Source organism: Vicia villosa, unplaced genomic scaffold (genome assembly GCF_029867415.1).
Source record: "Vicia villosa cultivar HV-30 ecotype Madison, WI unplaced genomic scaffold, Vvil1.0 ctg.000410F_1_1, whole genome shotgun sequence".
Taxonomy (NCBI): domain Eukaryota; kingdom Viridiplantae; phylum Streptophyta; class Magnoliopsida; order Fabales; family Fabaceae; genus Vicia; species Vicia villosa.
In genome coordinates, this window is record NW_026705187.1 from 584,519 (window position 1) to 600,309 (window position 15,791).

General features: G+C 37.3%; 1 protein-coding gene across 1 annotated transcript; it reads right to left on the reverse strand.

The window, feature by feature from the left end:
- Positions 1 to 12,008: 12,008 nt before the first annotated feature.
- Positions 12,009 to 15,248, reverse strand: LOC131627892 (serine carboxypeptidase-like 45). Its single transcript, XM_058898747.1, has 12 exons — positions 14,819 to 15,248; positions 14,542 to 14,646; positions 14,234 to 14,326; positions 13,997 to 14,089; positions 13,839 to 13,909; positions 13,559 to 13,750; positions 13,392 to 13,478; positions 13,176 to 13,297; positions 12,973 to 13,065; positions 12,769 to 12,886; positions 12,508 to 12,676; positions 12,009 to 12,362 (listed from the first exon to the last, which is right to left on the reverse strand). The coding sequence occupies exons 1-11, from the start codon at positions 15,051 to 15,053 to the stop codon at positions 12,509 to 12,511; spliced, it is 1,377 nt and encodes a 458-aa protein (XP_058754730.1). The 5' UTR covers positions 15,054 to 15,248; the 3' UTR covers positions 12,009 to 12,362; position 12,508.
- Positions 15,249 to 15,791: the final 543 nt, after the last annotated feature.

Sequence of the window (15,791 nt, forward strand, 5' to 3'; positions counted from 1 at the left end):
GGTGGAGGAAGGCATCTTCTCCATTCGCGCAACTCCTCTAGGGCCGAATCTTTGTTTGCTTAAGGAGTTGGTCCCCGGAGACATGGAGGTGTTGTTGAAGGAAGGAGGTGAATGGATTGATAGGTGGTTTAAGGAAATAAGGGAGTGGAGGCCAACGGATGTCGAATGCTTCAGAGCAACTTGGATTTCTGTGTTTGGAATTCCTTGCCACGTCTTGAACGCTAGATTCATTGAGGCTCTTCTCACCGATATTGGTTTTGTTGCAAACTTGGACTTTCTCGATTCTATTCCTAGCAGACTCGACGTTATCTCCTTCATGGTGTTCACTAAATCTAAGGACACTATTAGAAACAAGGTTGAGGTGTGTCTGGATGGTACCTGGTTTAATCTGATGATAATAGAAGAACCTTTGAATAAGGTGGACTGTGATGAGGTTTCTTCAGGAACAGAAATCTATGCGGTGACTCTGACATGCGCTCTTGTTCGTCGGACAGTAGCTATGCGCCGGTGGTGGCAGAGAAGAAGAGAAACCCTTTCTGCGGCACGGCTTCCCAAACGACAGCAAAGGCTGATGGCGACTCTTCCTCTTTTCACGCTGATGTCTTGAAAGAGACAGATGTTCGCAGGGGGAGTGTTGCGAGCATTAATTGTGATTGCACGGTTATGGATAAATCTATTTTGAAAAGTTCTTCTATTAGCTGCTCAGATACCTTTACATCTTTTTCTCCAAAAAAAGGTGGAATGTACACAAGAAGACAACATTAGCCTTTGTGGTATAGATGAGGTGGCACAGTTTGTGGGACCAGGGGGCATTTTGATTAATAACAGCGGTAAAAAGGAATTTTGTTACCCGGGTAAGTCAAAAGAAATTGGGCTTTGTACTTCCAATGGGCCAAATCTTGGTAATGATCCAAAGTGTGAAAAGGTGAATCCATCTCTCAAATCAAACGGGCCAAAGATTCTGAACGGGAAACTCCAAGTTTCTGCGCTGGGAAACTTTATTGGTATATCTTTCGATGAACAGTGCAATAAACTAGCCAACTCTAAAGCAGTGAGGTAGAAGATGAGGGAAGTGATGAATTTAGGCGCCAAGATCGACAATTTCGTCCTCCCAGTGGGCAATCGGACATGTCTGTACCACGGGCCACCACGGTGTTTACCAGGTTTGAATCTGTCTTCTTCTAAAAACAATCTCTTGTCCGGCGGGATCCCTTTGTCGTGTGAGTCTGTTGCTCATTCAGATATTAGAAACTGTATTGTAAATGGGGAGATGGGTAATATTGCTGATGGGTTGTGGCAATCTATGACAATCCTGGGTTTAACTGTTGTGGGGAAGGATTGCAATCCGGTAGCTAGATTGGAGGACATGGAGAAGAAGGAAGTAGGTAATACCGTGTTACAGGGGGCTGCAAGTAGGTTCCTATGATTCTGGTCTCCTACAATATTAGAGGTGGGGGAGTAGTACTAAAAGAAAGAGGGCCGGTTATCTAATTAGAAAGGTAGGAGCTGATGTGTGTTTTATTCAGGAATCCAAACTAAGGAAGGTGGAGGATGGGACTGTTAAGGAGTTGTGGGGAGATGACAGGGTGGAATGGTCTTCGTCGGATGCAATAGGAGCGTCGGGTGGTATCATTATTCTGTGGAGAAAGGATTGCTTTGATCTGTTGTTCAGTTTTAGGGGTGAGGGCTACTTGGGTTTGTGTGTTTTGTTGGATGGCAGGCTTGTTTATTTCGTGAATGTCTATGCGTCGTGCGATGCTTCTATTAGAAGGAGGACTTGGCGTCACATTATCGAGGCAAAAAACAATAATTCTCCGGGAGCGTGGTGTGTGGGGGGAGACTTTAATTCCATTGCTCATATCGAAGAGAGGATATGGGTATCTTCTAGGAACCACAGGAAAGAGATTAATATTTTTAAGAGTTTTATGGAGGACATGGAGTTGGTGGATCCACCTACAATCGGTGGAAAGTTTACTTGGTTTAATAGCAATGGGAAAGCCATGAGTAGAATTGATAGGATATTGCTTTCGGGTTGTTTTATGGTGGATTGGAAAGTGGGAGCTCAAGTCATAGGTGGAAGAGACTTGTTTGACCATGCTCCTATTTGGATCAATAACAGAAAAGATTGGGGGCCCAAACCTTTCAAATTCAATAACAACTGGTTGAGAAGTAAAGATTTCCACATTTTTGTGGAGAAGGAGTGGAGCAACATTAATGTCAAAGGGAGAGGAGATTTTTGCTTGGTGGAAAAGTTAAAAGTTCTAAAAGGAAGACTAGCTCGGTGGAATAAAGTGGTGTACGGATGGATAGATCTTAAAATCAACGACGCTAGCAAGGAGATTCACAATTTAGATAACGAGTTTGTTCTTTTTGCAGGTAATGCTCCGGAAGATGTGGTCAAAAATCGGGCCAAAGAAGTGGAGGTCTTTTGGGAGAATCTCAATAAGAAGGAAGGCTTGCTTCGTCTAAAATCTAGACAAACTTGGCTTTCGGAAGGAGATAGCAACTCTCGTTTCTTCCATAGCACGTTGAGAGGTAGAAAGGGGAGGAATACTTTGTGCTCCCTTGAGTCCAATAGGGGGAGATTGGAGGATGTGGATGAAATAAAAAGTTTCGTGTCCGATTACTTTAGTGGTTTCTTTAAAGAGAGAGTGGCAGATAGACCGGTTCCTCATGATTTAGGTTTCGGTATATTGTCCTCGTTGGATAGGGAGAAGTTGGAAGCGCCGTTCCTTGAGGCGGAAGTGAAGGAGGCTATTTGGGTGTGTGATGGGAATAAGAGCCCGGGGCCGGATGGTTTCTCCTTGGAGTTTTTCAAGTCATTTTGGTGTCTACTTAAGGAAGATATTATGAGATATTTTATGGATTTTCATTCAAAAGGAAAGTTAGTGAAATCCATAAAATCTTCCTTTATTGCTCTCATTCCAAAATCTAACAATCCTCAAGACTTAAGCGAGTATCGTCCCGTTTGCTTGGTTGGGAGTCTCTACAAGATTGTCGCAAAAGTGTTGGCCGCAAGATTAAAATTGGTGATCGGTAAGTTGGTATCCTCTAACCAAACCGCTTTTGTGCCGGGAAGGAATATGATGGACGGAGTTGTGTTGGTGAATGAAATCATTGATTGGTCAAAAAGATTCAAGAAGAGTTGTTTTCTTCTTAAGGTGGATTTTGAAAAGGCCTACGATTCCGTTTCTTGGGAGTATCTTAGATTTGTGTTAAAGACAATGGGGTTCGGGGAGAAGTGGTAATCGTGGATGGAAGGATGTGTGTTCGAAAGCTATATGCCCATTCTTGTGAACGGTAGTCCAACCAAAGATTTTCCAGTCCAAAAGGGGTTGAGACAAGGAGATCCCTTATCTCCATTCCTCTTCGTTTTAGCTATGGAAGGTCTAACGGCGCTTATGAGGAAATCGGAGATAATGGGGGTTTACCATCCGTTTACGTTTGAGGAAGACAAGAGTGTGGATATCTTACAATTTGCGGATGACACCATTATCATTGGTGAACCTACTAGTGACAACCTTTGGAGTTTGAAAGTAGTGCTTAGAGGATTTGAATTGGTCTCGGGTTTGAAAATCAATTTCTCTAAAAGTAATGTGTATGGGATAAATGTTGGAGAGTGGTTCTTGAACTCGGCTACTCAATTCCTCGGTTGTAAAAGGGGAGCGGTTCCTTTTACTTTCCTCGGCATAAGCGTGGGTGACAACCATAGTAAAAGGAGAGTTTGGTTGAGAGTTATTAACAAAATCAAGAGTAGACTTTCGTCTTGGAAAGGGAAATTTATCTCCGCAGGTGGTAGGGTAACCCCCATAAATGCGGTTCTCAATGCAATACCCACTTTCTTATTATCATTCTATAAAGCTCCGGGAGTGGTCATAAAGGAAATTAGAGGAATCATTAGTAAGTTTCTTTGGGGAGGCAACAAGAACACTAGGAGTATTCATTGGATCAATTGGACTACGGTTTGCAAACCAAAGGATAAAGGCGGCCTCGGTATTAGAGATGTTGGCGAAATTAACAAGGCTCTCCTTCTTAAATGGAAGTGTCTTGAACGCGGAAGTATAGCTCGGCTCGTGATATCCATCCTGCTGGGTCCTCACCGTCGAAAGCGGGAAGTTCCACCTTCTTAACAGACTGACGGAACTCCGTCAAAGCATCTCCACGTAAACGCTCCCGTCTCACATGACCGGCTTTGTTTTTGACCACCGTCGACCCTTTGACGGAAACGCTCCCGTCTCCTTCATCCTCCATCAACGACTTACCCAGACACTTTTCCAGCATCGCTATCAGGTTAACATGGTTTGTTGCTACTGAGTTCTGCACATCGACGAGAGTAGATCGCACCTCCGAGATCTCACTCTCTAAAGCTTCGACCCTTGCTTCCATCTTTGTGAACTCCAGAAACGTCACCTTCTTAGGTGGCATTCACTGGCTCAGACGTCGAATAATCCGGTAGGTCGGACCACTTGATACGTACCAGAACGAAAGAAAAGTAATATAACAGTAAAGATAAAAAATAGGGGAAAGAATGAGCTTTATTATCTTGAGGAATATTGGAATAAGTACAGAAAAAGGGGATGCAATCCCTAGATCTGACAAGAGCAGCGCTCCTAATAGGAAGCTAGAGTCTCCTATTCATACTGAGAATATTATGGAAATCTAAGGTGCGATCTATTCCTCCTCTCACATTCCTTATATCATGGAAATAGAATCCACTAGTGCTCTTCTTTCATGGACACGTCACCCTTTTGTAACTAACTAGCCACTATTTCCCTTATTACCCCTTCTTCTAGAATATACTTTCCAAACCTTGGGTCCACTTGATTCATTGTGGATCAACTGCTCACGTGGCAAGTCATTCTCAATCAGCTAGGTCCTATCAGTCCGCTCTACGAAATTCCCAAAGATGTGAGCAACCTGCTAGTAGTTCTTCAAGATCCCATCACGACTCATCTGGGAACTCTACTTGTTCTAGAAACATTTCAAGTGTGGTTGCGGATCATTACATCGATGGGGAGACACAGCTAGAGGAAAATAGCTCCAGGAGCAGTTCTCAGAGAAAAAGATGTAGACCTGGAAATAATTGCAAAAGCTATTACTTTGTAATTTAGATGTAACTACAAATACTATTATAAATTATGAAATTGATTTATTATTGTATTCTCATTTTAGTAATTAATTATAATTTAAATGAAAAAATTCTATTATTAGTTTTTTATGATTTTTTATATTTATAAATTAGCCTTAATTAGTTCTAGTTTTGACAAAAAATTAATTATAAAATAAATTTAACTAGTCTTATTTAGCTTGAGATTTACTGTGGTATTATTGTGGCGAATTTGTAGCTATGTAGTTGGGAAATATAACTCTAGTCTGATATTTTTGCTACATTTTAGCTTTGGTTTAGCTAGGAATTTATAAATATTAGTTGGAATTTTGCTAGGAAAGTTTGGACTAGATAATTAGCCACTCAATCTATGTTAGGGCAAATATCATAGCTAATCCAAAACTAATCTCCAACTAACTCTGTTAGATAGAGATTAGCTACAGATTACCTGCAGTTTTCGTCGTAGTTAATTGTTAATTTTCTTGTAGTGGGTCCAATAGCATCTATTTGATCTCCATATTCCAGAATCGCCCATGATAGTACACATGCAGTAAAAGCCATTGGAAAACCAAACTTCATATTATCTCTGGCATAAAACATTCATTTGGAAATATCTATTTTTACTTGCTTTCCATCCTTAAGAGCCGAATCCCCTCTCCAACTTATTTTGTTGTTCTCTAACTTGCCAGCTGCATGACACGAATCAAACATATCTTGGTCAACTCGACTGAAATGTGAAAAACATGTACAACATTAACATGCCAGAATATTCAGTTCCAAGTAATCAATTGCGGTTGTGACGCACCAATATGGCCAACAACAACAGGGTTCATTATCATTGAATTTGACAACTGTGACATTAGTCCCTGAATATTCAACGGCCTCTGTGTTGAAGTCCTCAATTCCCTCTCGATTGCAAGTTCCCTCCTCACTTCTTCCTCCAATTCCATTCTTCGCAAAAAATGATCGTAAATCGAATCACAATCGGAAATACAGATAAGGAACACAACAACAATTCTGTAATAGAGAATTGAACAAAAGAGGAATTCGAAAAATGTGTGAATACTTGCCTTACCGGATTCATCGACGGATATGATAGAACAATAGTGAAACTCCACAGTTGCTGCAGAACTCGACCACCACCAATATGAGTGGCAACAGCAAATGTCCATGCCTCCGTTCAAGTCATCTTAAATTCATGATCACCGGCCATTCTCGACAAACCGCTTGTCCTTCCACTTGTCAGCCATAAATAACAAACTTTTCTATATTTCAATCACCGTCACATCAGCTTAGCAGCCATATACATCAAGCTAACTGGTGTCTAAATTCAGAAACAAAGCCCTGCATCAAACCAAACTTAAATATATTAAGTAACCACATCAGTTTCAAAACAGTCCATAGATATCTCCAACACTGACATCTTGCATACAGATAAAACGTTTTAACATTTTATTTTGAAGAGAAAGTGTTCAGGATCATTAAAATATGGAATAAAAAAGCCAATGGGACTAACATGTATGTTGCATTCTTGTGGAATTCCACTTGTTCATTCACATTCAGCTCAATTGCTTTCTCTTATAAGATTTGTAGTCTATCTTCTTCTGATTTATTTCTACAGCTGCCGACAAACAGGACCTTAGGTTTCGGCAAGTCGGGATCTAATCTCTTAATGGCAACTAAAATGGCCTCAAGTTGGAGAGTGTAAGCCTACAATAATTCAAATCATGTCAAGTATAAAATTTAATTTGAAGAGAGAATTGGTTCCATAGTTCTATTACGATTTCCCTGCTGAAGCAGTCAAACCTATGCAGTGGCAAAGTTTATACTCCCTCCGTTTTTTATTATAAGTCGTTTTGGAAAAAAGTTTTGTATTTAAATATAAGTCACTTTACAATTCCAATGAATAATTAATGCTATTTTTCCTATTATATCCTTAAATATTTATTATTCTCTCTCCTTTCAATTATATAAATTTATCTTCCACATGACATTAATGAAGGATAATTTTGTAAAAACCTTTATAATTTCTCATTTTCATACAACAATTATTATTTTTCTTAATCTGTATGAAAAATCTAAAACGACTTATAATAAAAAACGGAGGGAGTATTTAGAAAATGAAGATTAAAAAACATACACATAAGATTACAATGAATAGCATAAGATAGACCAAACAATACCATAGTATGAATATTCATTAACATACCCTTGATTTGCTGCGCACATCGATTCCTGTTCCACCAATCCTGTTTCAGAAAAGATTATCACATATTTAAGCACCATGTATCGTCATACATAAGCTATGAAACCCTAACAAACCATGAATACTGAACACGTCGATAGTGGTAAGAATCAGACACATCGAAATACTAACAGAGACGGAGTAGAATAAAGGCCTCGAAATACTGTTCTGCAGTCATATACCTTGTAGTCATCCATTTGCTTTATTGCCCTGTATGCCAAAAATCAGCAACCAACCAAATATTCATTACATCAAAACATTCAAATATTCATTACAAATTACACAAAAGAAGCTTCGTTCACTAATGCCTCCGAACTCCACAAAATTGACCTTGCCTTGCCTTTTTCCACCAATGCTCATTATCACATGAAAAGAGAAAGTGAAGTAATATTAGAACAAACTTGAATATGAATAAGAAGTCTCAAGAAGATTCATAATTCATCATTAGGGTTTATGTGAAGGAATCAATTTTTTTAGGGGAATGATTCAAATCATGTTTGTGAGTTAAAGGCCTCATACGGTTTCACAGAACAATCATGGGCCTAATCTTTACTACAAATCACAAATAAACTTTATTTCACAGTAAAGAGAAAAAGAATAAGTTAACAACTGAGTCACATTTTTTCACTGCGGTAAATCAACAATAACATCATAGTTACGGTTCAGTACCAGGGGATTACGATTCATAGAAGATCAGGATGAAACATTAGTAAAGCCCAATACAAAATTTCTTCAGGCCTGCTAACAGTAACAAAAAACAGAACCAAAACCCAGCCGTAGAATACAGAACCAAAACCCTAAAATTCCATCATTATCATCCTCATCTATAACAATGAGAAGAAAAAAAATAATGCAGTTCATATTCAGTAAATCAGATACAACACTAATGTTCATGAAACCCTATTTCATCATCATCATCCTCATTTTTTACACAAACCCTTCGAAAATATTGAGGGAAGAAGATAGATTATATAACTCAAAATACAAAAAACAAAGAAAGATCTCACGGACAGTGGCGAAGCAAGAAAAGTTATAAAGCCAGGGCAAACATTTAAATACTGCAAATTCATTGTATATAATATATAAATAGTCATCAAACAAAATAAAATAGATGAAAAATAACCTTACAATAGGATGCTAAATAAAATCACGAGGCAAATGCCCTTTCTGAGACTTTTTTGAGGTGAATGTTCGAATAATATCAATATCATCAAGTGACTTGAATATCTCCCGCTCAGTGTAACATACCATTAAGTCATTGAACCACACATCGTTGATCTTATTGCGCAATTTAGACTTTATAATCTTCATTGCTGAAAAGGCTCTTTCCACCGATGCTGTCGACAATGGTAATATCAAAGCTAACTCAATAAGTTTGTAAACCAATGGAAATACCAAATGTTTCTCAGTTTGAACCATCTTCATAGCCAAACTTTGAACATCTTTACAAGTAAAAAATGAAGCATTTCTTTTCACTTGAAGAACATAAGTTTCAAGTTGATCCCTTATTGTTCCACGGTCATCATCAGAAAAGTCTTCATGATAAATATCAGCAAGACGGACAAGCTTATCAATATCAAACTTGGAGAAAGAGTTCTTAAGGTCAAGACATGAGAAGCAATCAAGGATAATGTTACTTCCTTCACTAAAGCGGTGATCCATCTCGACACATATTTTGTCAATAGCTACATAAAAAATCTCTGCACGGTAATGATGAAGATTAGTGATAGTCCTCCCTTCTGCCCTTGACCGACCCCGAACCGGTATTTCATCATCCATATTTGGCACCGGAATACATTTAGAAACACAAAATTCCTGTACATCGGCAAGTAAATTATCCCAACCATTATCTCTCATTGTGGCCAACCGAATTTTGACAACAACAACTAATTCCATGGCATTCACAATATTAAGATCTTTTCTTTGCAAGACATTTGAAAGCTTGTTTGTGATACCAAACAACTTTAACATTAACTTCAAAATAAAAGAAAATTTAAAACTCTCCATTTTTTCTATCAAACCCGCTGCTTGAGATGTTACACGTCCATCTCCATCAACCATACTAAGTACCTTTAACACAGATGACCACATTTGATCCAAACGAAGCAATGTAGTATGATGTGAACCCCATCTAGTATCCCCGGGTCTAGTGAGATTAGATGATTGGTGCAATCCCCTTCTTCTAGATATCTCACCCCTCTCAAGTTGATTTAAAATATCTTGGTGTTGGGCCTCCATTAAAGCGTCCATCCTCTTAAAAGATGCACTTTGAAAACAAATACAACTACTAACCTTAACATCACTGCCATTTGCTCTTTGATAGATATATCACGTGACTCATCAATAAGCACGGAAAATTATCTATCACCAAGCTCTTCCATAATCACCTTGGTACCTTCATGTGCACAACACATTCCAAGATCCTTTTGAATGTCACTGGAAACTATCGTGCAATTTTTTCCACCACGGTCAAAAGCATCGCTCACTTGTTCATCCTTAGCTTTTACTCAATCTATCATCTCTCTAAAATTTCCCTTATTTAGAGAAATAGAGGATTCATCATGGCTACGGAAAGCCATGCCTTGTGCAATGAGATATCTTGAACAATCTATAGAACAAGTCAAACAATATAATTCTTCTGATTCCTTGGTTTCTTTAGCAAACTTACTAGCCACACTTTGTCTTTGGTTATTATAATCATCATAGTGCTTGACACATGAGTTATGCAAACTATTATGACTACCAACATAATCTTTCAAGCCTAGAGATGCATGCTTCCAATCTTTATATCCACTTTTAGTGAAGACTTCAAAACCAAAGTGCTCGGCCCTCCCGGATTTCTTAAAGAGATAACAATAAAAACAATAAGTTGCATCTTTGATCCCACTGTATTGTAATCATGCATAATTCTTATACCATGATTTACTAAATGCTCTTTTAGCACTTCCAAATGGAGTACGAGAAAAGCTTGTCAAATCTGGTTGCATTGGACCCTTCAATATATATGCCCTCCTCACTTGGTCTTGAATATCCGGAGCATACTCACGAATCGGAGAAGACTTGCTGGTCGTCGACGGATGGCGGTGGATTGCTAGCTCTCGGTCTCTTTTTTTCTTTCTTTTGAACGTTTTAGTTACTATTTCTTTTTACCTTATTTGTTTTTTTAACTTAATAATTACTCTTTTTTTTACTCCTACTAAAAAAAATGGGCCCCAGTCTGGGCAATGGCCCACCCTAGCCGGGGCCAAGCTTCGCCTATGCTCACGGATTTGCTGTGACTTTCAGCTTCACCAGCACGGGTATCAATTTTCACGATCGTAACCCTCACCAAATACCATCAACGGTTCAGAATCAACATCACGACATCATCAACAAACGTGTTCATCGTCACCATCAACATCATATTCATCATCGCGAACTCAGCAACAAACCCTCAACGAACAACAAATCCATCAACCAACAACCGGATTCAATAACAAAACTGCATGCACATAAATCGGAAGAGGAACGATATCAGAGAAAGAGAGACCAGATCTTTCGCTGGAGAAGAGAAGAGGAAATCGTTGCGCGTCCGTGCGAAAGAAGGAAAGCCATTATTATGAGGGTTTAGAACGTGGATGGGCACACAAAAGATGAAACAAAGCATAACTGCCAAGCGAAGAGTGAAACCGTCGTAGCATAATGGAGGCAGAGCACACTATTGAGGAAAGTGACGTGGAAAATTGTGGGAGATTTTGCTGATGTGGAATGGCTGAGAATTGGGGAAATGAGAGACTTTTCTTATATGTTAGATTAGATTAGAGAGGATATTGGTGTTATTTTAACAAATCACTTACAAGAAAGTGAGTGTAATTTTCTCTAATAATAATAATAATAATAATGTTGTCCCAGACACTAAAAGAAACTAACATTTATTATTTCACATTTGTATGGGTCTTATGTATGGGTCATAGAGGTTTGTGCCTTAATATTATTTATAATCTAAAATTTAAATATTTCATGTTGAACTTGTCCTAAAAAGAATCAAGAATCAAGATGTCCACCAAAATGAACGGATGCCACCATCAAGTTAATAAATAAAAGAAGTCAAATAAGTTATTCACAACGAACTAAAATCAATATATTTTTGTTTCTGTTTAGTTGACAGCCTTCTTTCTTTTTCTAACTATCGTAATTAAATTAAATATATTTTATAATAAATAAAAGTCAAGTTTTTTTTAAATAAAGATTGGTATATAAAAAAGAAGATTGTTACAAAAAGATAGAGGGGACATCAACCAAAACTCTATCACGAATTGACGAACCTAAAGAATGGCAACCCGAGCCTATTCTTTACAAAATCTTTCCTTAGACTAACCGGGATGGAATCAAAATAAGAATAATTAGTAAGATTAAGTCCTATGTTAGCAAGCTCGTCGGCACAACTATTACCCTCCCTAAAAATATGGGAGACCACAAAATTCCAATTAGTGATTAAATTTATACAATTCGCCCATCTATTTCTAATTATCCACGGCACCAAATAAGGAGGATTAAAAGCCTTGACCACTGCCATGGAATCAGTTTCCAACCAAAGCCTATGCCAATTTCTCTCATGGGCGAACTCAATAGCAAACATTGTAATGAAAAGTAATTAGTCATAATGTTTAAAAACAATTAATCCTAAAACATAGTGGTTCTTTATACATAAGAAGAGAAAGTAAATCAAAAGACATAAGCTTACATAAAAAATTTCAAGAACAAAACTTAGTAACATTCTAAATACATCCTATACAATGATACAGCTACGACATTGTTGCGATGATAGATTCAGAAAAGAAATTATGCTGCAGACTAACAGCCAACCACCTGGACTTGGACAATTCAAAATTCCAGCAGATACAAAACTACCGCCTGAGCCAACTTGAATCCTCTGCGACGCGAAACTCCAACCGCAAAGGAGCAGAAACACAGAAGGCCACAGCAGAGCTGCATTATATCAGCAACTTGGACTCAATACATTTGCCACAGCTGCAAATACACAAACAAGCAATAGCCATGCAATATAAATACACAATACTTATTAGTAACCACCGAATGCAGTGTGTTAATGTTGTCACAACCAAACCATGTAATGAAAACAAATTGTATGAGAAAATAAAGAATTCCACTATACTTTAGATTGCTTGGTTATTTGACAGTTCATTTTGAAGTGATTTTCCTTTAAGAAAAGTCCGAATCATCTTCAAAGCTATCTCTGGCTGAGAAAAAGGAACCGAATGACCCGCTCCGTTGACAGTTGCGTATGTGAGAATATCCTCATACTCCATAGTCCATCCAGCATCCTAAACCATAAAAATAAATTAGTTTGAAAGGTAGGAATAATATACGTTCAACTGTCAACAAGATAAAGATGTTACACACTCCGACTACTTACCTCTCCTCCCACAAGCCAGGCTTTAAAGGGCTTTGTGGTTTTAAATCCAAAATCCTCGGCCAAATGATTTATTAAGGACCGTGTCCCCAAAAATGGAATCACAGAATCCCGATTACCACTGCAAAGGAAAATGTAGTTTTGCTTTGTCAAAAATATTAAATATGATACTTATTACAGGAATCAGTAGAGGAAAAAAAATATTACCTGTATACTAGTACCCTCACACCTGACTTAACAAGTGTCCCTAGTATAGATACGGTTGAATTCTCGAGGCTTTGAATGTCATACACAACAACACTGTAACAGAAGAAAAATCGTATTACACTCGATAAAAAAACTTTTAACTAAATGTGTCAATTGATGAACATTTCTTTATAACTCTATTTGCTTCAGAGAATAAAACTTACCCGCTGCATGATGACCAACTTTTGACACCCACAAGCTTGGCATGCATAGCATTTTGCACATCCATTCTATTCATGTATGTGGCTGTTTGTTCTCCCACACATACATCTATGTCTCCAGCTTGCTAAACAAAGGAAGAAACAATTATAAGAACATGAACGTACAAAATAAAATAAAAAGTGAATCAAATTGAGAGAGATTAGATGAAATGTATATACCGGTTCAGTCAACATGTATGCTTGTCGTTCGTGTGGAGGTAGACAAATATCAGCATACACGTCAAAAGGGTCCGTATATGCCCGATCCTGAAATGTAAGCTCAATTTGTAAAATTGTGATCTTATATTATCATTTTAAAAAAACAGAACCTGATATACATATGTAACCTTTGACAATTCAAAATTCACTTTGGAACAACTGGTACTAAAATTCCCTGATTGAAATTGTCTCTTTAAGGTTGCCATGTTGCATTCAGTATTCAACATTTCATATGTTTCTTCTGATATTTGTCCTTTCAAACTCAAGAATTCAATAGCCGAGTTTAAGTCGGTATCAAATTCAAGAAGGGGATTTCCTATCTGCAAATATCAACAAATAAGCAGATGTTTATCATCATACATTGTGTTTTATTAATTATAAAAGAAAGTAGAAAACATGTTAACTCACGGCTATCCCTTTCAGATTGATATTAACCCTGGATTGGAGGATAAGCTCTGCAAGTTGCGGGGCATAGTGACCTATAGACAAACAAATATGCATTACATAAACCAACATAACCTTCAACATAAAAATACTAATCATTTAAAAGAAAGATAAGACACTACCTGCATAGTTCTCCCCAGTGATGAAAAAATCATTGGTTCTGTATTGGGGGAATTTATTGAACCAATGTTCAAGAAAAACGAGGTTATCCGTTGCTGTAAATGACAGTTAATATGTTATATCATAAATAGAATTCAAAACTACAAGTAAATGACAGTTATTATACCATTGCATAACAATATAATGTTTAACCGTGCTTAAAGCAAGTTTGGAAAGCATAAAAGTGAGATGGTAATTACCGGTAAGTTTATCATTCGTAAAATAATCAGAAGGATCTTCCGAATAGGAAAATCCAAATCCAGCAGGAGAGTCCAAATACAACATGTTGGCCTCTGTGATAGGTAGAAAATGAAAATTAGTACAAAATATTTACAAAATTTTAAAATAAATGCATATTTCTCAAAAGTGCGGCTATGAAAGAAAGAAGTTTCTACTATGAATGTGTATCATAGTTGACACAAGTGTTTTGTTTAAAATCGAATTCTATAGGAAATTAGGAATATAAACATAAGATGTAGAAATAAATTATGAAATCATAATAGGTTACCTATGTTCCAACTGTATGGATTTTTTACAAGTCGACCAGTACTTGTGGGCCTGAATGGCCCGTTCTCGGTGAAAGCTCCCCCTCCATATGTAGAGCATATGGGTCCTTCAAAACACATTCATAATTAAACTTACAATTATTATTGATAGGATAAAAGGGAAATAGCTTCCCAGTTTCAACAAGCGCTCTAATAAGGTTGATAAATAACTCTAGTTGTAGTTTACCAAATGACTATAAACTCAATAAGAAGTAAATTTACATGATTAGAGTACATTACCGCCATTAATCCATAGAACCACTGGCTTGGAGGCCGGATCAACTTCAGCCTCCACGAAGTAATAGAATAAATTTTTAAGGTTGTTTTCATCAACCGTCAGGTATCCAGCATACTGGGTGAAATTCACCCTTGGCTGATCAGGTAGAGTAGTTATCATATCATCGTTAAGAGTGGTTGAGTTCACTCCTAAGTACAGGAATGCAAACAGCAACAACGTGAGCATGTAAGATTTCATCTTCAAGCGAGAGAGAAAATTGACTTGTGGTGGTGTCCGAAAATGGGAGAGAGTAGGGAATAAGTTTAAACTGTGAGATATGAGATGTGAGGCATGATAGAGAAATGGACTAATTTATAGAAGTTAAGCTTTACAATGGAAATCGAAAACGAAACCAAAGAATCTTACGTGTCGTGTTAATACTTGCTCTGCTGTTTACTTTACTTTACCACTCTCCATGTATAATGGGTTGAAGTGATTCTTTGCTTATTTGTACCCAATAGTGGTTCGCTCCTTAGAACCGGTCCAACTTTTCTTAATTAACTAGTACCATGTTCACTTTACTTTTTATTTTATTTTTATATTTATTTAAATAAAATATCAATGATGCTTCAAATTCTTTATTATGTGTAAGGCGGGAAGCAACCCAATAAACCGTACAGACATAGCACGGTATCAACCAAAGCTTTGAGATATTCTTTATTTATGGCTATCCATAGTACTATTTCATTATTGTTTAATGTGACTTGGGGACATTATTTTGGTTGGATTATTGCTAACCAAAATAAATACAAGGGGACATTATTTTGGATGGATTATTATCAACGATAGTTCAACAAGTAGTTCAGATCAAGATAGATGGGTGAAACTTAAAAGTCAGTATTTTTTTCAATGGTAATGTAACATAGAAAAAGAAAAAATTTATAAAATAAAAAAAATAAGTAACTGAAATGTTGTAGATTACGTGCCATATTCTCA

What these genes read in the sequence shown, in the direction of transcription:
- LOC131627892 (XM_058898747.1), bottom strand. Translation starts at nt 15,053, where the DNA reads ATGAAATCTTACATGCTCACGTTGTTGCTGTTTGCATTCCTGTACTTA. An exon ending in TACGAATGATAAACTTACCG is followed by an intron (nt 14,090 to 14,233) that starts GTAATTACCATC and finishes TGTCATTTACAG; the next exon opens with CAACGGATAACCTCGTTTTT. An exon ending in CACTGGGGAGAACTATGCAG is followed by an intron (nt 13,910 to 13,996) that starts GTAGTGTCTTAT and finishes GTTTGTCTATAG; the next exon opens with GTCACTATGCCCCGCAACTT.